The sequence below is a fragment of the Sinohyriopsis cumingii genome, chromosome 1, assembly GCF_028554795.1.
Source record: "Sinohyriopsis cumingii isolate HCF-2022 chromosome 1, ASM2855479v2, whole genome shotgun sequence".
Taxonomy (NCBI): domain Eukaryota; kingdom Metazoa; phylum Mollusca; class Bivalvia; order Unionida; family Unionidae; genus Sinohyriopsis; species Sinohyriopsis cumingii.
Window position 1 is genome coordinate 32,065,006 of NC_142961.1, and position 26,812 is coordinate 32,091,817.

General features: G+C 34.3%; 1 protein-coding gene across 1 annotated transcript in view; it reads right to left on the reverse strand.

Annotated features, from left to right (window-relative positions):
* LOC149806649 (nipped-B-like protein) overlaps positions 1-26,812 on the reverse strand; it is a 183,346-nt gene that overhangs the window by 108,527 nt on the left and 48,007 nt on the right. The window contains exons 11-18 of the mRNA XM_089956155.1: positions 20,333-20,363; positions 16,589-16,612; positions 15,509-15,637; positions 13,199-13,363; positions 11,989-12,095; positions 6,996-7,082; positions 5,672-5,906; positions 4,417-4,571 (exon numbers count right to left, since the gene is read on the reverse strand). Coding sequence (XP_089812281.1) covers positions 4,417-4,571; positions 5,672-5,906; positions 6,996-7,082; positions 11,989-12,095; positions 13,199-13,363; positions 15,509-15,637; positions 16,589-16,612; positions 20,333-20,363 — 933 coding nt within the window. The remainder of the gene's footprint in view (positions 1-4,416; positions 4,572-5,671; positions 5,907-6,995; positions 7,083-11,988; positions 12,096-13,198; positions 13,364-15,508; positions 15,638-16,588; positions 16,613-20,332; positions 20,364-26,812) is intronic.

A 26,812-nucleotide genomic window follows, 5' to 3' on the forward strand; every position in this document is an offset into this window, starting at 1 on the left:
CAAAAAATTAAGTTCATTGATGGTCCCATCCATACAAAGCTGCAGGCCAAATTTGTTTCAAATGCAACAATCCTTAGCAAAGTAATGATGTGGAAATACAATCAGGGAGCCAAAACATCTTTAAATGATGTAGTGAAATGCAAGAAATTTAACTAATTTAAGAGTTGCATGCTATATTTAGCTGAATCCAAAAATCTTTAGTAAAGTTATTCTACATAAACAAAAGTGAAGAGGCAGGAAAATTAATGGTCATACCACCTCTTGATGATGTGGAATGCTGGAAATAAGATTCACTCAAGGTTAGAGGTAAATGATTAATCAATATTTTTTCCACAGATACTCCTATCAATGTAAGAGGTGAAGAACAGATACAAAACAATACTTACCCAAGACAAGTAACTTTAATATTCAGCAGTCATGAATAATTATTATTCTTTAAATTAAGAATTCATCAGAGACAGCAGTATTAGGCACATGCATTTATTTATATCAGTAAAAATGAACTATCGACAACACCCACTCACCTTCTATAGAATATCAAAGGCAAGGTAATTAACTTGGTTTTAAATCTGCTCCCTATCCCCATCAATTCCATGCTGATTGTTTAATCCTGTCAGACATTCCAGATCTGTTCTCCATTTCTGATTAAAGTTATTAATGACCATTCAATAACCACTTTTATGTGAAGTTTTGCTGTTGCTTCACAATTTTTCTAATTGTATCAAATATAACAGCTACACCTCTGGTGCATCATGCTGTTACATTGAATTCTGATTAGTGTTTATTATTTGTTCAAGTCCAAAGTAAAATAATCAACACCAATCAGAACTGTAGCTTTTCCACTAAGTGACACATCAGAAGTAATGGCATCCAAAATCAGTGTAAACTTTATGTAAAAGTGTCTACAGTGTCCCCCTCTTATAAGGCCACCCCTAATGCAGCAGGGAAGTGGATTTATAATGTGGATGGCCTTTCTAGAGGGGGATGACAAATGCGAATAGTAAACACATGAAAAAAGTCACAAGTACATTTAATTTTAAATATTTAATATTTTAATTAAAAAATCACATGCATGATGTGAAATAAATGTAAAACAAACTTTGTCATCATTTGGAAAAGAATGCATGAATAACCAATGATACAGTTTTAAAACTGTCTTTATAATTATGTTACAGTTCACATTACGTCACTTTGTTGGTAATAGTCTAAAAAACAAACCAGTCTCATCACATTAAAAATATCCTTGCTGTCATATCCCCTGCATATACCATTTAGTCTTTTGTTCCAATCTTCGACAGCTTCATTATTAACATCAGCTGATTCGCCGCTAATGACAGAACACTTGATATTGTATCTCACTTGAAATATATTTGCTTTTTCTTGTCTCTCAAATCAGGATACAAACGTCTCCTGGCTCAAACAATCTTCCTTTCTCCGTCCATTTCACCTTTCCACTTCTGCAGAATTGTTTCATTATCTTTCACGATATTGTTTATCTGAGTCTTCCCGACGTTAGTTTTCTGCAAGGATCCTCGACGACACCTCCCCCCCCCGTCAGTTGAATTACTTTCACGTTCTCCTCTAAACTGAGAATTTATATTTTCCTCCATGACATGTTGATCTTTTTGCAGTAAGTTATTCATGTTGCCAACTACAATACTGATAAAACAATTTTGTATGCATCTAAACAAATTGCCATGTGTTTTTAATGGAAGTGATCTTGTCACGTGATTCGTTAGTTGCAGTCTGGTACCCTATTGTTTTTATACATTTCTTGAAACTAGGTGAAAAGCCAAAACGGCTTCGATATGTACCATTAACATCACGCAGATTTGACCTCGCGGCCGCTAGGATTCGTAATTTTGACAATTATTGTCAGTAGTAATAGCCACTGATTACCAAAGTGAACAAGCTCAACATCTTACTAAGGGAAGCCATAAAGGCTATTAAACCATTTTCCTGCTGACTTTGGTATTGTACATCGATACTGCCACTTCTCAGCTGTTACTACTGTATTCTTAACAATTATCAGAGTGACTAAACCGGACATCTTATGATAACACAGCAGTAAGGCTAACTGGATTACAAGTACGTACCCTTTTGTATGGATTAAAATTTGAGTCTTTCTCCGTTTTTATGGAATAAATTTGGCTTCTCGTGAAACGTAAATGATATAATATTAACTTTAGTGGTAAATGTACTTTACTCAACACTTCTTTCAGTAACGAAAACCTGACATCGGGAAACAGAAATCGGATTACTTAACACACGTTATGAATACAATACTGGTTCTGGATACATATTCAAATAAAATGCGGCCGCTTGTGAGGGGTAAATTTTATGATTTTGCACTAATATGCTGGCCGCTGGTCGCGTTAGGCGGGTGGCCTTTTGCGAGGGGTACTTTTGAACACAAACTCGTCGGTGCCAACGGATTCTGGCCGTAAGGAGCGGGTGGCCGCTGGTCAGGGGGGCTGTTCAAGAGGGGGACTACTGTATTCACTGATCAGTACGGTTCTTAAATCATATATTGGGAACAAGTCTGGAATGTCTCCTGTTGAGCTGATATACTGAATGTGCTGAGAAAAAAAAGCATGCATTTAACAAGGGGGCAGATTCAAAACCACATGATTTACAGTTACATTGTCCATTTGCTGAAGGGGAGTGGGTGTTGTTACTATGTGTTTTATTTTTCACTCTCAGAAACAAGTGTTTTGCATCTGCAGGTAGTACAATGTAAAGGATTTGGTTGTTAATCATCTTCGCTCCCATAACAGGGTTCATACAGAATTATGAATGATAAATTCAGAAACTTTTCCCAAACTTTCAAAGACCAGAAACATAGACTTCCAAGACCTATTCACTAAAATTTTGAATACAACTTATGTTATGAGAAAACAACGAATGCAAAATACTACAATATTGTTTAATGATGAAACTAAAACTATAATTAATCAGAACAAAGAACCAGGAAAACTCGACTACATCCGAATCTAACAAACTTGGACAATTTTATTTGTGATTATGGAAAGGAATTAAAATCTTTGAGTTCATTTCAATTTTCAAAGACTTTTGAAGACCTCACGGTAATCTGCTTGATTTTCCCAAACTTTCAAGGCCTTGAAAATACTACCTCATTTTTCCCAAACTGTCAAAGACCTTCAATGACCATAAGAACCCTGCATAATTAGACTTGTTGTAGGCAAGATTTTCCTTGCATTAGGAAACTGCACTATTTCTTCTCTTCAGAAGATAACACCTGAATGCCTTCCAAATTTAACAGAATACATGTTATTTGTAATAGACCATTTTAAAAGGATTCATGCAGCAGAAAACAAAGGGTGTGGTGGCCAAGACAAGTCATGAACCTGATCAAATGGAGCAGCCTGAAATGGCCTCAAAAGACTGAATATGACACCTTACAGGTAGTCTGTTTGGAAGCATTTTTCTTATCTTGTCATGGATGAGAATAGCATATGAACTGATGACAAAGGTGTGTCCATCTTTAATCTGGAGACTAGAAATACAACCAATATGACACCACATATAAAACAGCACAACTATACTGCTGCAAGACCTTCTAAAGATGACAAAGCCATAGAGCAGATATGTGTATCAATAATCTATTGTAGGCTGTGTGTTGTGAATCTTATCAATACGCAGCAGATGTGTGTCATTTCACTCCTACTCAAGGTTGCCAAATCCAACAATCCCTGGAAAATTAAAGCGGCTGAAACCACAAGCCAGGAGAGGCAATCATGGAGTGAAACTCCTCTAATGAGGTAATGTAATACTGGAAACCAAATTTATTCAAGTTCTCATCAACATAAAGCTGCAACCAAATCAGGCTGAAATCCAAAAATTCTTGGTAAAGCTGCGTTTTAGATACTCCATGTCAGGAGCTCGGGTAATTAGGGGGCACAACTCATGTCATACTGATGATGTGCACTGCTGGAAATCAAACTCATTCAATGTCCCTTCAAAATAGAGTTGCAAACCAAATTTGGTTGCAATGCAACAATCCCTAGTAAAGTTACGCTGCAGAACAAAAAGTTAGGAGCATAGGCAATAAGGGCCCATAAATGTTCCATATGGCAATGAAAAGGTTGGAGATCTAACTCTTTCAAGGCATCATCAATATTAAGCTGTATACTAAATCTGGTTAAAATCTTACAGTTCCTGGTAAAATTATACTTTGGAAACCAAATAGGTGACTGATGAACAGGAGGGTAGCCCGCCAGTCAGAAAAATAAATGTAATTACTACAGAGTTCTTCAAACTTCTTCAAGCAGGGTATTAACTAAATTATTCCAAACATATTGAGCCATGAGACATCAAAACATTCAATCTCTAATAATTTAAAGATAATTAGACTGGATGCAATAATCAAAACTGCACATCAGTGAAATGTCTTACCTGTAATATGACAGTGTCTGTAAGTTCTTGGATCTCAATGAGTTCAGCTAAATTACCAACCATATCACAGAGCTTGTTATACAATGTTACTGTTGACTTGTGTTTGACCTGGCCAGCACGGGCTCTCTTCATTCGATAGCTACCACTGTAACCATCTAGAATATACAATTTAAAACATGTTCAATAAAAATGTCATTTTTATTACACCATGCAACTAAAATTAAAATATGTATACAGGTATAGTTCACTGATAAATTATCCTGTCCAGATATGACAACACATGAGCACACTTTTCTGCAATGTTGGCATCAACTTCATGGGATTAGAGAGCAACTGTCACAATCACTGCATCTTACCATAAGCCAGTTCAAACACTGACCAGGTCCTAGAATAAATTATGTATGCATTCCTCATATTCCTCCAACATAAAAAGCATACTAATAGCAATTAGTCACCCTGAATGTTTTCTTCAAAACTGTTTGCATCTCTTTTTTTTTTCTTCATTTCTCTCACCATTTTACATATAAGAACATTTTCATCAATCAATGAATCTGAACCTGGAATTAATGCATTTATTTAATTTGAAGGAAGAAGAATTATTTCAAATGCATGTCTCCATAATGCATAATTTTAGATTTTACCATGTACAAAATTGTATCCCATCCAATGACAACTCTACTGAATTTTATCAACTTTATTTAGAATTGGAACTTTTAATTTCTAAGAATTCCACACAATCTGCAATGGTTGTCATCTCTATTTCTCCCATGAAGAAAAACATCGATACAAAGAAAATAAAAAAATTTATCATAAATTCCAGGGAATATCTTTATGACAAATAAAAAAAAAAAACTGAAAGTAATTAATTATTTTTTCCATTAGATCACATGGATTTCACAAAAGTTGGTTAACTGTTATGGGTTTAACGTCATTTTTCAACATATGATAGGTTATACTTGGCAGCCAGTATATGCGGTAGAGGAAAACACTTGGGAGAAACCACAGACCCAATGGAAGCTTTCTCACATATCCATGTTGGCCAAGTTCAATGCTCGAACAAATGCGGACAGAGTTTTGATGTCAGTGATCTCTAAAGATGAGTGCCTTAGACCCCTCAGCTGCTAAGGGGTCCCATTAAAAATGGTAATAACTATGCAAAGATTGCTAGATCAATATTTACAATCACATGCACACTAATTGTTAATTCCAATAATAAAAATTATTTTCAAAGTACACATCTAATAATTTTGCATACCTTTATCTTTTGGGTCCACTCTATATACAGGATCAAACTCAGGATATATGGTGTTTTGAAGTTGGAACTTTCCAAAAATGATGACCCGTTCTATCACATCCTCCAAATACACCTGCTTTGGCATATCTTTTGCCGTCATGATGTACATGGCAGTGAGTGAAGCATCCATGCTTCGAGTCACTCTCTCCATTGTTATCTCACGCCACATTTTTTGCTCTTCCTCATCCTCAATATCCTGTCCAGATATAAAACAAGAATTATTATCTTTAAAATACAGTCCTGCAAACTATGCACGTTGATATGCTTTTTGCACTAATGAACTATTCAAAGGATAAATGAAAGAGGAAAATATTCAATTTAGGACACGTTTGAAAATCAGTTTCAAATATGCCTCATGATCCTCGGTACTAAACAATCAAGTTACGAAAGTGAGGTCATTAAGATAATTACCTCTGCCTCTTAGCAAATTTCTTCATCAATCTTTATCCACTTATTGTCAGGATAGCTGCCCAGTTGTACAATGGTCTGTTTAGAAGATTCACTCACATCAAAAGAAAATTGCCTTTGAAATGAACATTGTTACAACCTAGCTCACACATTTCCCAGATAAGTTGTCTCCACCTAGCTCAATACTTTGAACAAAGTCAGTCAGTACAGACTTGTATTTCACCTTCCTAACAAATAAGTTCCAGTGTACATGGGACCCGACAAAAGCACCTTTGATATAGAACAGTCACCCATTGATAGAATTGTGTGTAGTTTTCATATGAACTATTCAGGTAATCTGAATACCCAAGCATATTTTTTAGAAAGTGCTGTCTGCCCATCCATAAGTGTAAGTAGTAATTAAGAAAGAAAGTACACTTTCCCTGGACAAAAAACTTTGCCTTCAAACGTTGCCTCTTACAATATACACGAGGACACAACAGGCCCATTTCACATACCCTTTATTATTTTTTGTTCAGTGAGTGCACATCAACTGCCACTATTGTTTATGCATTGTAATTATTTATCATGAATGCTCAGTATCTAAAATACAAAGAAATCTCATTGTCAAACAAACTTTGTTAATTTATATTTTGAAAAATAAAGAACTACTCAACGAGAAAATGACACAAAATTCTCAATTGAATCAATGGATAAGTACTCCGTTTTAAAAGTATCTTCCCTGGGTAACTAGTGTTTTTAACGGAATGGACATAAAAATGTGGTGAGCCCCTGTATCTATCAAATTTAACATGATATGCAAATCAATTAAATATTCTGGTTAAGGTTGCACTTTTAAGACAATATTGATCAAGTACATAAAAAAATGAACTTTAACCTGGTTCATATTTGGAAGAAGCTTTGATCCATCTTTAATGTTCCACTGCAGAATAGTTAACAATTTCACTAACTTTTCTCCAGGCACCTGTAAAAGAAAAACAAAGCATTTATGCCTTCATAAATTCAATTGCTTTTCAATGTTTTTTTACTGGAGCCAAACTCGGTGCAATGTCTAAGAAAAGACACTTAACGGGAATGTAAATAGCAAGCATTTATATGTTTCTTCAATTACTCCAATACATTTAGTGCAAGTCGCACCAACAGCATCATATATCTGACTTATTTCATGAACTACATATGGGATCTTGTAAGATATCAAAGTTTGTATTACCCACTTAGGTCATGATGCAAAGGCTTCAGCTTTGATATCCTCTTTCCCTGGGTCACCAGAGGAAAGAGGCATTGTCAGGCTCCATTACACTTCTCCATTGGCTTCAAGTAAAGTTGAGAGCATGGATCGGGTCCTGCATCACTGTTCCTCTACACTTATCCATGGAAAAGAGGGGATTTATAACCACTTTTTGATTACTCACTGATGGCAACCTGCTCTCTTCTACAAATCTAGATTGTGCCATTAGGGGCATATAGATGTTTAATCTGAACTAGAGATGAATCGAGTCCATTGAAAAAGATGCCGCTCACTCAACCTGAATGTCAAAGCCAGAGTTAATAAATTAAAAAAAAACACTTTGTATGACAGTAGCTTCACTGAAGTTCTGGCCAAGGGTGCAAACTGATCTGAATTAAACCATGTCAACATGCATAATGGATTCCATTTTGGACAAGTGTCAGTGATCCTTTAATCTCAAGTGAACTCCAAACAAAGGAAATCGCTGAATAAAATTGCCTCACTGGGGGGCTGATCTTCCCTCAAATTGGAAAAAGATCCAAATCTTGCCAGATAATGGAGAGAAGATGAGGAAGAAGGACCGTTATTCCACCTCTTATACATGTGCCAACTTTTTGCCAAGTCCCACAGATTGTCAAACAAATCAGACAGCCTGTGCATGCTAAGAAGGTGGGGTCCTACAAGACCATACTTTGTGACATAAAACTCTGAAAGAGAAAAATGGTTATGTAAAAAAAAATCCTAAACAAAAAAAGGGTTGGCATTACTTATCCTAGCACAGTCAAAACGAGGAGTTACAACCCTGTTTGAGGGATTAATGCCTGACCAAATAACAAATGGCACTGGAATGTAAAGAAATATGTTTAAAATTGCAAATGAAGGCAACATTTCAATCAGCAAGTATTATATATTACACCCACATATAGCCTTGATAAAAAATACTAACAACCCTAAAGCTTCAAGCAGATATCTTTCATTTTGAAGAACAAGTACTTTTTAATGGCAGTACTAAACCTAGCAGAACTTTGAATTATACTTGAACAATCATCCATCAGTCTTATTTCTTTGCAACCTGCATTTTTTAAAATGCTTTTGTTGATTTCTACAGGTTTTATTTTGGCACCTCCAAAAGACCACTGGCTACACTTAATTTGCTTCAAGTTCTTGTTCTTCACTGAAGAATTCAGTCTTTCACTGGCCTCTGCAAACAAAAAGGAAGCCTTCTGATGTTCTTCTGAAAAGGCACCTACACTTTTTTCCAGTTCTGAATCTTACCCGAAAGCTTAAAATTTAATTTTTTCATTCCTTTATATGTTTTCTATCCTCGAATTCAGCCAGTGTGGGTATGTGAGAAAGCTTGCCAGTAGCTTCTCATGGGTCGGTGGTTCTTTACAGGGTTTTCCAGGATTCTTCCTCCACCATTAATACTGGCTGCCATGTATAGCCAATCGTGTGCTGAAAAATGGCATTAAAACCCAGCAACAACAACAACAACAACAACAACATATGGTTTCTATCAAGCTGCTCTATCTGATTTTGCTTTTGTTTTTTCACGAGTTCTGACACAGTATCTTCCTCAACAGCATGATTTTTGTTTTTAATGTGTGATTTCTTCAAGCTTGTTTGCACTCAAATTACCAATGGCAGCAATCTTGAATAAATAAAGCATACATTTCTTCAGCACCTAGCATGCAGCTTAGATTATTGTTTCTGAAACAAGGCCAAAAATCTCTCAAACAATGATCCTACACTGACCAGATGTACATCTGAATAAGGCTTTCCACACTTTTCAAACTTTCAGATTATTTTGTACCTTTCATTCTTCAACAGAAGGTTCTGAGAGTTGTCTTTTACTGCTCTTGCTGCTAAATCTTTCAGAAATTACTGATACACTGCATCCCATCTCAATCTTCATTAGAAAATGAGTGAGCCACCTGCAATGACCATGCCTTATGGACAAATCATTCTCCAGTTCCTATCTCTAAGTATTCATGAGGTCTTCTCTGTGACTAATGTATAACTCAAACCAGTGAAACACAACTAAAGCTATGTGCTCTTCCTGTTCTCCAAAATTACCAAGACCAAAGACCTTATCTGAAGGCACTGAACAACTTGCAGTGCACATGGAGAAAAACTTCACCAGCCCTACAACCTAAGCCTTTCAAATGGGTGTTAACAAAGAACCATGCTTTCCTATTAACATTAGGGCATTCAGTTCCAATCAATTAGACTGATGCAGGTTGTTTGAACTCCTCTTCCATCATGATGTCATCCAGTGCATGTCCAATATCACTCTATTTCACATGACCAAACATAACATCTTTACAAAACTGAATCACATACCGCTTTTTTTTGCTTAAGTATTCTTGTTTCCTCAAACTGAAAGGTAAATGGCATTTTACTGTCATTTTCCATGAGACTTCCTTCCTGAAGCATGGCCCATGTTCATAAGAAATCAAATTTTTTTAAACTATACTTTTGCTCATTGTAAAATCTAAGAAAAACTGATCCAGAGAACATTCAGAAAGTTCTGGGATTCCATCAGAGGAACTGTAAGAACACCCAAAAGCAGCTTCTTCTGCAGCCCATAAAGCTTCTGCCATGGTAACTTGTTCCTAATGGGTTTACAATTGTGGAGCCACTGGCTGTGGCTTGGGTGTTGGTCCAAAATCTACACTAGATCTACAACTTTCACCACCTGATGGTATCAAAATTGTGTGAGGTTTAATGAATCTCACTTTCCAGTCACTTCATGCTTCTGTCCTTCAGAATGACTCATTTGCTGCTTAAGACTATGTTTTCACTCTGAAATGATTTGTTGCAAATAAAACATCAACCTGCATATTCTGAAAACGAGTCTTTTTTACACTAAAATTAAAGTCGATGTCCATTGCCATCTTTTGACAATTACAGTTACATGAAAGCAAATCAATGTATTGTCTACCTCTCATCTTGTTTACTACTTGTTCCCTTGATTTATCAAGCTTAATCTTCTGAAAGTATTATAACCCCATAACCTCTAATAAAATTAATCTGATTTGCATTTTAAATGTTGAAATATCATAAACATTACCTTTCCGAAACACATAAAGCAATATGACTGCTTTATATACCATATGGAAATGGTTGTAAAGCTATTACAATTAGTATCAATAAATACTGGTAATAAATAATATTCAATGTTATTACACTGCATAACTTGAATGTATTATGCAGCTGGCTTTAAAGAATTACAAGTTTAATGCTGATGTTGCACTTCTAGCATGCACATTACAGTTGACATTCCCTGATTCTTTCACTGGGAAATACAATGATTCTAACTAGAGTCAGCTCACCTTCCTCTGAGACTATATGCATCACATCATTTTGAACTTCTTGTTAGATGGAATTTGAAAACAGGAAGGGCAAACCTTTCCTTTTGCTAAAAACTTCAGAAAGGAAATATATGTGAAACATCTTGAACAACGAAATAGCATTTAAATAAGACTAAGTAAAGCAAAATACTTTTTCAAGTGCTTCTGCTGATTTCATTTGATGATCGGTCTTTCCTTTTCATCTCACCTCCACTAAACAATGCTCCATTTTTAATGAAAGATACACTCTCTAGATTCCATCAAAAAGATTAAATAAGAATTTATTGTGTACACATGTAAGCCTATTACTCAGCCATGCATCACTGCACAGGATGCAATGACTGCTGTAAAAGTTCAGGTACTCAGTAGACTGGTTCTGGCTGGTTTCTGTAATTTTCAATAGCAGTACATTTCAACAACAAAACAGTACGTATAGAAGATGGTCTTAAAATGGTATTTTTGTTCTACTGCTGGTAGAATCACATGTATGGTAATACCAAGTAAGCATTAATTGTAAGTAGCCCAGGCAATCTGTTCCCCATTGATAGGTCACATGCTTCACTTTGTACACTATTTACAGCTTTTGACAGAAGTATTTAACAAGACAATCTTCGTAAGGGTATGGGGCATACATGGGGATGTATATTAACAATTTAATAGTCTTTTAAAAAATTGAAAACAAAATGTTGTATTTAATCAGTGGGATTTAAGTTTTGTCAGGCAAATTAGATTTTGCTTTAAGCAAGCCTGATTAACACTTCACTTTGAATAGGGGTCCAATCTCAAATCAGAATGGCACTGGGCATCTGACAATTAGATTTTTTTTTATAGCAATGATTGCCAATGGTTATCTGGCTTCGGAGCACCAGGTGATAAAAACATTTCAATGGAGCTTTTTTCCTCAGGCAGATCACACAAATCCAAGGCTATAAACAATTAAAGACTGTAAGAAAGGAACACTGTAACAAACCTTTGGAACAGATATTAATTAAGATTTTGGCTGGGCAATTCTTACTTGACATTATAACAGAAAATGTTGTATCCAGGAATGTAATAAACAATCTTTACTGTATTCTGAGTCAAATGTTCAGTTCTTTGTTTCAGTTCTAATGGTTTTGGAGTTATGCTCTGGAAGCAACAAAAAAAAAAAGGGAATGAAGGCAGAATGGATGAATGCTTTCGGACTTGTGCTCCAGAAACAAAAGTGTGACAGAAGGATGAACTAATGGACAGAATGAACAAATTTCTGTAGCCCCTGCCAATTTTGTTGGGTATGGTATAATAATTACCTGATTTAGTATTCCCATACTCTTCAATTTTGCCACCTCTCCGCAAAGCTCAGACAATACATTCTTTGATATTAGAGATTCAGGGGGACATTCTACTTCTTCATCATCTATAAACAGCAAGACAATACTTCTTTAGTCACATGTCTCAAGTTATCTAACATTGAAAATAATACACATCTTTCATCCCTGGTAATAAAGAGAACAGTATTTATTTGTCAATATTAAAAAAGTAATATTTCAGTTTTTGAAAAGTGACTTAAAATGATTTGTAATGCAAACTGCTGACTGAGGGCTGGTTCTAACATCAATATTGTTCCATAACAAAAACAAATTACCCTTGAGAGCAGAATGCATCAACAAAATGAGATAAATCTATTTATATTGTTTTTCTCTCTTTTATTTCCTGGAAATGTGTGAAGCATTTTCAACTCTATAACTTAACATGGACATGTAGGTGCATTGATGGGTTTTAAATAAAATATTGTTGTGCTAAACTTTAATACTAATATAGCTTAACCAGTCTAGTCATGCCTAAATACCGAATGCTCTACACCTTGGTTTTCATCATAAAATTTTCCAACAAAAATTATTGATTGCTATGAACTTTTTGAATGGAAACCACAAACTTAACTTGGTTAAGAACAGAAGATGTTGGATCAAAACAGTAGAAATTTTTATCAGCAGCCATAAAAATCAAAATCTCAAACTGACACCCATTACTAAAATAATCAGTACTAAACACTTCAGGATCTATATGATGTGTAATTTAAATATGGTGATGAATGTCGTAATTATGTAAAGGAGCCAAACTGCTTAAGAATTTAGTTATTAATTATAGAAGACCATTATTTGTAATGATAATCTAGTTAAAAAGGTTTTCAAGGGTATATTTTGCCATCTAATTAAAAACTAGATGACAAGAACATATAAAACTCGTTTGTCAGAGATGCTGACTGCTATATCAATCATAAATGTCAGACCAGTTTAGCTTAATATTTATTATTTTAACAAAGTTATGTTGCCATATATCCTGTTTAAGAAACGATGGGACTAGTTGCAACAACAACAAAAAAATGGATTAAAGGTCTTAGATTCTTGAAAGTTATTATGAACAATTTCAAAAGGGCTTAAGAAAGTTTTTTAAAACAAATGAAATCAACTAATCAACTTCTGCCATGTGTGTAGTATCTTAAGCAACAGCAAAACTTACTGGGATCAAGGCTACCAAAGTTGACATCTTCAGCAGTATCAAAAATGTACTCCATGGAATTACTGAACTTCTTGAATGTTGGGCTGTCCAGGAGCTCTTCTATTGTCAATGTGTGTTGCTGGTTGAATCTCTTCTGACGCCTCTCTTTTTTCTTTCTTCTTTGAGCTACAGTGAGCAGCATGGAGAATAAGTTTATAATAGCTATACTGGCTAATTTTAAATTACCTTTGCAAATATTTATACTAGAGCTATGTTATAGATGATTAAAATCAGACATATTCTAGCTGAAAATGTACACATTTTCATAAAACAAGCAAATAGTACAGGGACAAATATGCATTTGTACCAAAATGCAGTAAAATATCCTTACACCAGACTTTGTTATGACCAGAACTTGTGCCTGATTGAATGTCTTGATTAGAGCAGAAAAATGTGTCCAGTCTGCAGAAGGTGACTGGGTTAAGAGGGGCTGATATAGAAGTCCACAAATTTTTTTTTACAAATATGCAGGGGGGTTTGGGTTTATCCCTCAGTGGGGGTCTCAAGGAGCAGTGCATCTGATCAGGGGGGACAAAGGTCTCTGACCAAAAATGCATTATACACTCTTACACAACTGCTCCCTGTGGACCTTATCATCAAAATATATTGCAAAAAGTTGTTACCTCATTAAAAACAAAATCATCTGAAAAATTTACAAACAAACAAAAATTTCAAATTGAAGAATTTAACAATGTTCAATGTCACATCAACTTGTTCTCAATAATATTAATGAAGTTATTACGTGTATGTATCAGTGTTCACAGTAATTCTGTAACAATAATTAGAAATTTTTTGCAGCTAATATTGTACAGGGTTTGTACAGAATTCTCAACGATAAATTCAAAGACTTTTCCCAAACTTTCAAAGAAAAACATAGATTTCCAAGACCTATTTTCACTAACATTTTGTAAACAAGTTATGTTATATGAGCGAGAAAAAAAAAAACGATTGCAAAATACTACAATATTGTTTAATGATAAAATTCAAATTATAATTAATCAAAAGAAAGAAACCAGGAAAACAAGACTACATCCGAATCTAACAATCTTGGACAATTCTTTTTGTGATAATGGAAAGAAATGAAAATATTTGGGTTTATTTCAATTTCAAAGACTTTTAAAGACCTCAGGATAATCTGCTCAATTTTCCCACACTTTTAAGGCTTTGAAACTGCTACCTCATTTTTCACAAACTGTCAAAGACCTTCAAAGACCATAAGAACCCTGTTGTATAACCCATTTCTATTTTCAAAAAAAAAATATGTAAGATAAACAAATGCATCAACAATATATAAATAATCACATAAATTCACTTATCTTTTTCCCCTCTGGACAACATGTTGACAATGATATGCAAGTCTAGCTCTGTTTGCAGCCTTGGCATAGATTTCTTTTGCTTTCCTTTGTGTCAACAATAACTTATTTGTTTTGACTCAGTGTTCAATCTTTTCTTTTCATTCCCAACAATGCTTTTCTTTCCTTTCAAGCAATGACTGTAATTTGTGCTACTGATATTCAAATTCTCTGTATGCAGCTTCTTTTGGAACTTCTGCTCCAAACTCTTCCAAGCCAATTAGCATAATTCAAATCTTTCTTGCAATGATCATAAAATGCCAGTCCTCTGGAGTTTAGTTTTCTTATGAACTGACTGAATACATTTCCATAGACTTTCCACTTCAGCCATTATAATTTCCACACATTTTTCAAGCCGTTATCCAAACATTTTATCCTGGTCTCGCTCAAAAACTCGAGATGCCATGCTTTGTAACCATGCTTCATTCTTTTCATTTCCAAAGTTTCCATTATATGAAGATTTAAAGGATAAGTAGAAACTATTGACCAAACAAAATACTGTTTACGACAATTGTGTTATATAATATATGGAACAAATACATTACAAGGATCATTGTGAAATGGGGACGGACATACCATTAAAAAATTTTTTTGAATCACTGATGATTAAAAAAAGGGACTATATTAAGAATTTGTAATTTTTTCATTAGGAGAAAAGTGGACATTCTGCTTTAAAATGGACAAAAATCATGTCTGCAATTTCTCCTTTGTATTATTTGCTTACCAATCTTTTAACTGAAATGCAAAACAAGCAAATCTTAATCAAATTTAACTTTTAGTCTATTCTTGTAGAATTCTACCTATATACTGAAATTCTATTTTGTTTCCAAAGAGAATAATTTGGATTAAAGCAAGTGCACAACTTCAATTACAATTTAGGATCATGTGATGTCTGAACAAGACCTGTGGGCCAAAATACCTTCATATCTTTCCTCCTCTCCGCTATCCATTTCTTCATCATTATGCCCTGAATGTCGCCGTCTTTTTGATCTAAAATCATCATCCGAGTCATCAAGATAGATAACATCATCTGATCTCCTCTTATGACCTGTATTGAAAATATCAGAACCAAAGTGAAACTTTTTTGAAAATGGACATATCAATTTCAAGGACACCCATCTAAGATCGGCAGAGGACTATACAGTACCTGCTGTCAATTCAATCTGAATGTGATTTCAAATTCATATCCTGTCTTAATGCCATAATACCAGTAAATCTTAATTGAAAAGTTCATATGGTTCTGAAAAAGAAAATAGTGGACTACAGTGGAAACTGTCTTAAAAAACCCTTAGTGTGAATCCTAGGAAGAGGTCAATGAGAGAACACCATTCAATACAGGGTTTTCAGCCCCCAAGTATCCCATAAAGAATCAATTTTATGTTTTCTTTAGAGAGATAGTCTCTTAAGTGAGACCTGTTCCACAGGCTCAACTGTGCACATGTTCATTTGAAGCCCATTTGAGAGACCCATTTTTATCAAGGTCACCTGCCTATTTTGTCCCTGAAATATCTTCACATCCAATTTCAGCATTTAACCATTCTGATGTATTTAAGATCTCAGTTGCTGATTAATGATTAATATTGCTAAACTCATCTTCTTTTCCCCTGAATAAACTGGACAGTCTATTTGATGTTTTAATGCCTCTCACACTAACAGTAATGATGCTACAGTACAGCTCTGCTTACTCTCCATCTTCAACAAATTTGAAATCTCAATCAAAAATGTCAAAACACGTGACTTTTTTAAAACCTGTAGGAAATACAAGTATCAATACCAAAACATATTCTGTATTCTAAAAAGCATGCATACTTTAATGCTTCATTTACAACTCTAGAAAATTACTTCAATGTTATGTAAAAACTTAGATACATTTCTTTATCTGCAACTAAATTAACCAACAGAATAGAGGAAGAAGAAATAGCTTCTTTATTAATAATGCACGATGTCCCTGCCTTCCAATTTTAGAAATCTGAGATGTACTTGTTTATTAAATACTTGCCTTTCTTACTTGACTCAGTTCTCACTGAAAAAAAGGTATTAAAAACATCTGAATAAAGGATCACAAAAAGCTAAGTTAAAAATGACTGGACCCCCGTTTAAAGAGATGTTAATCCCTACTGGTTGTAGATCATGTAATTAAGGTATCCAAAATAAGTTCTCAACCTTGCTAATAAATGGTGCTACCTGAGGGCTCTGGATCAGGTTTAATAACTTTTACTGCCTTATACTTAACACAATCTTTGTTTTGGTCAGATCTGTTAAAATGTTTAGACATTGTAGAATCTTTATGGTTACAGAATCCCTCAAGTGTTCTTTTATTCTCACTTGGAATTTCCTTCTGTTTGTCATAAACCATGATGCAACTTCTGTTACACGACCACTACACATCAAAATTATTAATGTGTTTTTGTGCAGCATCATTTAAAAATCGCCAATCACTGGTGTGACACAATAAAATTATACACATTGTATAATAGTATGGCAGTCTTATGCTTAGCATTACAAAAACCAACAATGAAGTAAAGAAAGCATCTGTAATCTAAATTAAAAAAAATTAAAATATTTTCTTATCATTATTTTGTTTACACCCCTAAAACAGTTTTCTAAAATAAAAAAATTCCCCTGTTATAGCTGAATCAAAGCTGCAAAACAATGGTATCATTCAAAACTCAGCTGCTGAAACAATGTCTTATCAACATAAAAGTCACATGATCTAACATGAAACAACACCAGCTGAAAACAAAGGGGTATATAAACCTCTTGCTGACAAGACAAAGTGATTACTTGAATAAATGAATCAACCAGATCAATTCCCTCTGATGAGTTACAATAGTAACAAAACCAGTCTGCGACCAGGAGTGACTAGACCACCCCAGCAGATGGGAGGAAATGCATCAACATCAAGTCAGTCATCATCTTCCTTAAGATCACAAAAAAAGCTCTTGCAAAAAAGTATAAAAAGAGAACATGTTCCATGATTATGTGTTTAAGAACCTTGTACTGATGCTGACACTGATATGGCCCAATATGAAAATTATACTGTACCTGGCACCAAGATGACCAATTAGGCTAAGACTAATACACGTTAAGGTATAATAGATATTTAATGCAGTAACATCTGTATGATAGGAAACATTTAGGCTCAGATGACAAAATTAAATGTTTATGTCATATTACTTCTTCTAAAAACAAAGCATGCATTCACAAAGTTCTGTGTTTGTGATTTGGATTTCTAACGTAGCTTTAACAATTTTTCAGTCCTATCTCTATGATGTCTGCAGTGTGGCAGTTTATAGTGATGTCTAGCACTGGGGCATCATGCCGCAGACATGTAGAATGATGTACCACCCAGTCACATTATCCTGACATCAGGCAGACCAGTCCTAACACTAACCTCTTAATGCTGAGTGCCAAGCGAGGCAGCTTTAAGTACCATTTTTTAGTTTTGGTACGACTCTGCCAGGGTTTGAACCCACGACCTTCCACATCCAAGACGGACACTCTAACCACTAGACCACCGGAGTGGTTCCACAAAGTTTTGAGCACAAATATTCCATTTATTTACAGTCATATCTGCCATGATTAGCCACCCCATCCCTCAATCACTCTAGATTACCAAGTCTTTCCATTGAAATAAGCAAAGCTGTCCAGTACCAAATTTATCAGTGTCAGTTTTTAAGTTACCATCCATGGCATCTGGCCAGTCAGCAGACTTTTCATAACACAAATGTCATGCTGTTTTGTTGGCTTTTTCAATTTAATCTTCATTTATGTTGTAGCAAAACTCCACTTTTGGGCACAAGTTGTCTATGACTTTTGTTGTTTCAGAAATTACATTTAATACCATGTGGCTTCTCCTGACTGCTCATATTCAAATTAATCACCATGTTTTACAACTAGATCAAATGAAACAAAAGGTCAAAGTACAAAACATAAACAACAGCTGGAAACTGAACTCACCCTGCCTCATTTTCATGCTTTAAAAGAACAGTGAATCACAGATAGATCTGTCTTATGTAAACATGTCTAGGAAATATAAAATAAAACTTGATGTCATAAAAGTGGCCATTTGAAGCAAGTCATTCCTTTAAAGATGGTCTCAAAAATCTAACAGCTATTGCTGGACATTTCTTTTCGTTGGATTAAAAATGGCAGCAAGATATTTGTGAAATTCAATAAGAAAACATTCAAAGAAAGTACCAAAGATGTAACAAATAAAAAAATTGATATACTTGATTATTAAATGTACCAGAAAAAGTTGTCGCTTTAGTTTGTGGATGTACAGTTACTTCATTTTTTGTATGATCCTGTTTCACTTATTTTCTCTCAATGTATTTTTTAAAAAAAATATTTCTTTCAGATACTGTAGCATTTCACCTACTTGAGTATTTTGTCACTCCACATTTGAAAAAAATCTTTTACTGAACAAAAGATACACTACCGTGAAAATATGAAACATTATTGATGGGCATTTCCAGTCAATAATATGGTAAAGTTTTATTTGATTAGAACCTCAAACAAGTGTTTTTTGTTGTTGCCAGTATATTTTCTTTTTAATTGTGGCCTATGCTACACATATTTTGTTCTAAATCTGACTTGTTCTGATACACTGCCACAGCTAAAAAGCAAATGCTGTAAAGGACTGATGAAAAATGTCTATGGTATAGACAAAACTTGAAATGCTTTAAGCATTAACAACAGCATGTGATAATTATGTGAATCGTATGAACAGTGTCTGATATGTCAAGTTGGAGTTGTCCTGTAATAACAATCACTGTTTTGGCATCTCTGATCAAAAGTTGTTGGCCCTTGCCAGACATTCCTTCCCCACCAATGTATTATTAAAAAGAAATATTACAAGGATATGTTACTTATTTGCTTATTTGTTGGTGGTTTTTGTTTTTGTTCTTTGTTTGACATATGTGATGAATGAAATGAAGTACTGAAAAAAAAGTACAGATTTCCATTCAGGATTTGCTCCTGCTTTGGTTTTAGTTTCATCCATTCATTAATCACTTGTTCCTTCTCCAATATTCTATTTTATATTTTCTTTCGTAATACATATAATTTTGCACAGAATCTGAAACATTTTCAACTTTTCTTATGATTTACTAGATTAAATTTTTTATCAGTTAGAAAATGTACTTGGCAAACATATCTGGCTAAGTCTGATAGTGAACTAGCTCCCAAAATAGTATACTGTAGGTGATAACAAGGTTTAGCTTAGCTGCGTCTTTCTTTTCCTTTGACTCAGTTTAGCGAATCGACTACATGCCCCTTGTTTTAAGGTTGTGCATGCCACACTCAACATATCACATGGTACAAGGGACTGCTGTTATGATTGCTATGGCCACACAAAAAAAGAGAGCCCAGGGCAATCACTGACTTGAAGGATTTTTAAAAGTCAAGAAATTAGCAGATAGACTTTCACAGCTGCAATGCCTTATGGTCTGAGATTGTTTAAATAATCAGGAAAATGGAATTATGTAGTATTTGAATGGCATAATTAAAAGTACCCAATGACAAATATCTTGCATGTAAACTCTGATACAGGTACAAAAGCACATATGTACAAATCAATCGTGTCACTTTCTAAAACATTTGCCAGTGAAGTTCACTCTGCTGGAAAGCATACTACTAAAATAAGTGTTTCTGACAAATGGTGTAAAAGCAAGATAAAAAGATAAATATATCACTGACATTTTTTTGGGCAATATATGTCTAAAAAAAATGACATAATTACCTGCACCCATGGTTTCTATGGACTTCAACATCTGAAATAGCAGCACAGAAAAAATTAAAATAGGCAATAACTTTTGAATTAAAGCAAGCTACTTTGAATTATTAAAACTGTTAAAGTATTAGTGAAAAGCAAAATGCAGCATATCACAAGACTGGACAAAGTGACCAAATTTTGTAGGTTTTACCGCTTAAAAAGTGGAAAGAGATTAAATCTGCTCCAAGTAAATTCAATTAAATAATCAGAAAAAGCAGACACCGTGAATTTATTAATGTTCATATTTATCAATTTTGTTGATTTAAATTTTTTTAACATTTTCATTGGTACATTAAATATTGGATAAGCCCTGACATGCAAAAAGGAAAGTTATTGTCTTAAATGATTGATGCATGGTTTTAAAATCCACAAAAATTGGTACCCATGAATAATAGCAGATTCACTGTAAGTAGGCTTTCAGAATACAAACGATGTATAGAAATTAGAAATGTGTTCAGAGGTGATGGACACTGTTCCATAGTGCCTGAAGTTGACCTTGATGGAAAACTCAACAAAAAGTGATGGACGAATGGACGGACAGTGGTAACACTTTATACCCTCATAAAAATATTTTTTATCAATATAAATAAAAACATGATTTTAGTGTGGAAAGGAAGCCAAGGTACAGAAGCTGCCAGTGGTTTCCCAAGTTGCCAACAATGAACTGAGTCTGCAAGAAAATTGTAAAACGTTCCAACAGGCAGTGACAAAATGCAGGTTATTTCATGCCATTTTTTAAAAAACTATTACTGCTGTTCTTTAAATGATATTCCCTTCCCCACAAGACATTAGTATGGATATGCACAAACAATAGCCCAAACAGATCAGGGTATAAAAAGCAAATTTTCTGATGGCATGCAGAAATTTTAATACAGATTGATAATAAACACTACATTCTATTTCTAGAATAAGAACTCCACATATTACAACTGCCCCATGTTTTAACAGTCTTCTATATAGGCACTAATAAGGTACTGTTGACAGGAGATTACTGACCAATGGGTGTCAATGACCTTGACCTTTTGTAAAGTATGCTATCTTAAACTCAGAGTAATATGCTCGAATGATTATTTTCTTATTATACTTGCCATGACTGTGATCTATTATATTTAGATACCAGAATCTATAGTTGTCTTTATTACCCCAAGTTAAGTCATCCATGGTTCATACTGCACCATAAAAATGACTTTCAGAGAGGTATCATAGGTCTTCCCATGTTTGCTAGACTCATTTTTCTTGTCAAAATTGTTGTGGGATTAATACCATATTTCAACATATGATAGGCTATATGTGGCAGCCTGGATATCTGGTGGTCAAGAACCCAGGAAAATGTTTGGGAAGAACCACCAACCCATGGAAAGCTACTGGCAAGCTTTCTCACATACTTTGGAAAAGCCTGACACTTGAACCCATGCAGACAGGTGGAATGTAATTGATCAATTAAAGTGAGCGTCTTATACCACCAAAACTGAAAATTTGCCATGTTACTTTGTTTATCACTGCCCAAATAGGTACAAAAGCAGAAACAGGCCATGGCACTGTTTACAGCATCTGTGAAGCATGAAGTTATCATGTTAAATTTGAGTTTTCATGACAACCAATCAAATTGAAGAAATTTGCAAGGTTGAACTAACCATAGCCATCTAACGTCTGCTCAAGATACTCACTCTAAAAAAGAAAAAATTATGCAAAAACCATCGTTTTCAAAACGCCTTCACCAGTGGACCCCAAATTATCAGCACTCTTTCAAACCTTAAGTACAAGTCCTAAAAAAACAAAGTATGTGGTTTAGAAGTCAAGCTTTTATACAAACAACTTTTTTTTCTTCTTTCAGTCATTGTAAACTTGACCTCAAAATGAATAGGCTTCTTTCTTACCCCACATGCAAGTCATCCACAAATTTTGGTGAGAGTACAAGGTCAATAACTGAAAGTTTTATCTGTTTGTTACAGTAACCTTGACCATTGACACCAAATCAAAATGTTTCTTCCTTACCCCATGTGCAAGATCTCATAAAATTTGGTCTAATTTGTAGAAATAATGTTACTTAGAATCAGCAATCTTTACCTTTGACTCGACTGAAATCGAGTCTTCTTCCTTACCCCAAGTGCAAGCTATCCACAAACTTTGGCCCAGGTGTGTGCTGATGAACTAATGTTATTCTGCAGAAACCATTGCTCTTTTCAGTCACAGTGACCGAGATTTAACCTTTTGGCCCAGAATCAGCAAACTTCTTTTATACAAGTGCAAGCCATCAACAATGTATGCCAAGGGTTGAAAAAGTTAGAATGCAAATTTTTTTTTTTTTTTTTTTACAATGTAGAGGATATGGTGTTGTATAAGAATAGATATAGATTCCAAGCAATGGCTTTTGATGATGCTAGAGTGGGTGATATTTCTCTTATATTTTCTATTGTACTTACTTGACAACAATACTTCAGGAAAAACTTAAATATGTTTCAAAGTTTGTTTAAACATGCAAAGTTCATAAGAAACCTTTGGTGATTGTGAGTTAATGTTTAGAGAAATGCAACTTTTACACAACATTATAAACAGATGAGGGTATTATCTGTGGTCTAAAATGATCTGAACCATTGACCCAATGGATCAGATATAGCAGAATAATGATAATACTGAGATACCGGAGCTGTTGCCACATGACAAGAGTCATTGCAAATGAGCATATTCTAAAAATTATTATGCTGAAATGTGCTAAATTTAAGTGAATCACTGAAAGTTCACTACATTACAACTTACAAATAACCATTTTTTATGCCATAAATATGTTTCATTGGTATGAGATCACAATCAAAGGCAAGAACACTTTTGGAATAATTTGGAATAATCAGTTTATCTTAAAATCAAGTCCTATAAATGGGGGTGAGCTGACTGACAAAAATTGACAAGTAAATTTTAAATGTGAAAATCTTGCAATGATCAACATTTCTGTTTCATAAAAACTATCAACAAGGAACAATAGTCTTGAGTTTACTATACTATATCCTCCTCAGTCCAGTTTAAGGATGGTTTGCAATAACTAACAATGCCAATATTAAATGTAGCAAATGGCTACGTTTTTTCACATGATCACTTGTATACTGTTTCTTAATGGTGCAAATGCAGCCCAAAAAGCCCACTTGGGGAACAAGGGTTGGGTTTGATACTCACCCGGTCAGCCTGGGTTGACTACCTGTGTTTCGTTGAGAAAATCACTTAGCTTCCATTTCCTTAGCATGATAACAACCAATAATGTAAGAGGGAAAAAAGGCCAGTTCAAACCAACATCCAAAAATAATGGTGCAATTAATGACCATTAAAGAGGTTTCTAAATCGGCATTTTGCTTGGCAAAGTTTTACAGCTTCAACAGATAAAAGAGATTTCAAGTCTGCTGAAACATATACCAAATATTAATGCAATACCAGGGCCTACATGTTGTGCGCATGAACAAAGTACTTTAAAAAAGCATTAACCAATCATCAGCTGTTGATGTCAACAATAGGAAAGGGACTGCTATGTCTTGCTTTCCACCAATGTGAGCTGGACAAAAAATTTAACTTTCTTTTTGAAATTATAATGATAATACCCTCATTTAATTTAGTAGTGAAGAAACTTCAAATAAACTGACAGAAGGAAACTTCTCCTGTCTTTAAGTGAACAAATGGGATAATGTGAACCATGATGTTAATTTTAACAAAGAAATATTAACAAGTACCTCTTTAGGGTGCTGTACCTAGTGTGAAATAAAAGGCCAATATATTATGAAGCCATTGCCAACATTTAAAATCTTCAATGTTAACGGAGTATAGGTATTTTAGCAGTGTGGGAGTGCATTTCAGAAAATGCTGGTAATTTAATATCTCAAGAATTCAATATGCTTGCAGCTTTACATTTTTGTCAAGCAGTGCTTGTCATGTACATATACCATTTTTCATGTCAGCTGTAACATGAAATTCTAAAAAAATAGGTAGAATCTGTTGAAATAAAAATATCAGCAATACATTTCTGAGGTTAATTTATTGCATAATGGAAAAATTCAGAACATTTTTTTAAAATCACGCAATAAAGCTAACATTGTCCATCATACTGAAATATGGTAGCCTAGGCAACATGAATTATAAACCAAGACTCATCCAAAATTTCATAACTTGCACTCGCTCTTCTGTTGGAGGCATGATCACATGTTTAAAAAGTTAGGAGAGATCAGATCAGGCTGGTTTTTATACCCTGGCCAACCTGTCTCAAAACCTAGACTTTGCACATTTGTGATTCTAATATATATAAATATATTCTGAACTTGACTCTCAGTGTTCTACAACTCATACAACCATAACCCTGGCATGGTTTTATGAATTTACAGTTTCCATTTTCTTTGGAAGTTCAGATTAAGTTTCTTATTTGATGTCAAACACCTCAATGCATAATGGATGATGAGGTGTACATTTGTAGTCAACAGTTCACGTCAGGCTATTAATGGCATACATTTCTGGAAAATGAAATGATGATGGGGTAAACACTGACTAGGCAAACATTTTCTAACAGATGCACTTCATCAATACATAACTTACCTCCTCATTTTTAAAAGCAACATTTAGTATGAATAACAGTGAACTATGAAAAACTATCATTAAAATCCATCTTTCCATTTCTGATTTCATTACATTCGGATTAAATGCTCTGTAAATATTTGAATCTAATCTTGCTGTCAATGTCTTAGTCAATGTTGTAGTTGTACTCTTGTCATGTAGGAATGGAATCTGACTGATTATCTAGTATTTGACAATATTCAGCTAGATCACTTATATTGACAGTAATTTCATCTTGTTCATTCTCCCTTCTCCACCACAGCATCCAGTACCATAAATTGTACCATTTGTAGTTTACTGTCATTAAATTATAATCCTAACTATTAAGGAATTGACACAATTATAAAGTACATGTACCCTGAATTCATAAAATGTAAAAATGACATGAAAAACAAAAGTAAATCACATATTAATATTTTGGGAATGTGAGCCATGATCACCAGGCCTGCCATGACAGCAGACATTACATTTAGTGTTCAGCAGTGTTAAAACAAAATTATTCATGCTGAAATTTGGTCTATCACATAAAGACATATTATTAAAACACAAGTTTTGATGAAAACTGCATACTGAAAAAAATCTTACCATACAATTTTATTCATTTGAAATGATGGGAACTTTCTGCATTGACTCAGAACTAAGTTTACAAAAAGTGTTTGAAGGACTAAGAGGCAACCAAATTTACAGCTGCTGGACCACAGAAGCTATTAAAAATACAACAGAAAAAAACATTTATGGCCAAAAAAAGTTAATAAAATTGAAATCTTCATTTCTATCCATTTTTTAAAGAGATTTTGAGTATAATCTGAAAGAAACATTCCTGATTACAGCAAATGGGTTGAAGGGTGGAAAAGGGTGAGAAGGACAAGTGATACAAGAATCAGTTTATAGATTTTAGCAATAAATCCTCCGCCTGTCCCATTTCATCTCAATAATCAATTTATAGTTCTACTCACTACTACTAAACCCTGAAATCAAGGCATGAAAAAAGTTTGATGCCAATCATCCCAATAGTTTAGGAGTAGCAAAATAACATACTTGTGCTTACGGTGGATGGGCAAAAACAACAGACCACCCCAACAAGTTATTCTGCTCTTTGAATAGAAGATCTAAAAATTCAAAATTTATTGCGGTATAATTTATATTACAAAATCAAGTTTTCATCACAGTTGTCATGCAGTCACAACTGGAGCTACAATGGCTCAGTGGTTAGCATGCCAGACATTACAAAGGATGCAAGACTTAATCCTACTATAAGATCAGCCAGGGGCAGCCACCATGGTGTCCTTGGACAATGCACTTTACTCCCACTGCCTCAGCACTATATACCATATTACCTTAAGTTTTTGGACACTATTTGTTTTCAGACACCCGCTTTTTTTGTTGAAATATAATATTTAAATGCCATGTAAGTTTTCGGACGTAACACCGCCATAATTTTTTTACAATTTATGTTTTTGGACACAATCTAGGAAGATCTGACGTTTTAATGTAAAATTCACAGCGTGTTTGCCGTTAATTTAACTGATACAAAGTTCACTTCATTTGGTCGCCAATTATTTAATGTGATCATGATCTTCCATGAACTAATAGAATTTAAAATTCTTAATCATATGTATGTATGTATGTATGTGTGTGTGTGTGTGTGCACACAGATAGATTGATAGATAAACATATAAAAGAAATATGATTCAATGCTGTAATATATTTAAATATATTATTCAATTTCAAGTAGCTTGTCCATAACCTTTTGTAGGTCCTCTGGCGAAAAGCTCTCAAATTCTGTATCAATATCATCATCCATATTGTTTAATTGCTTGTCACTTCCACTCAGATTGACACTGATGCTGCACACCTTGAAAG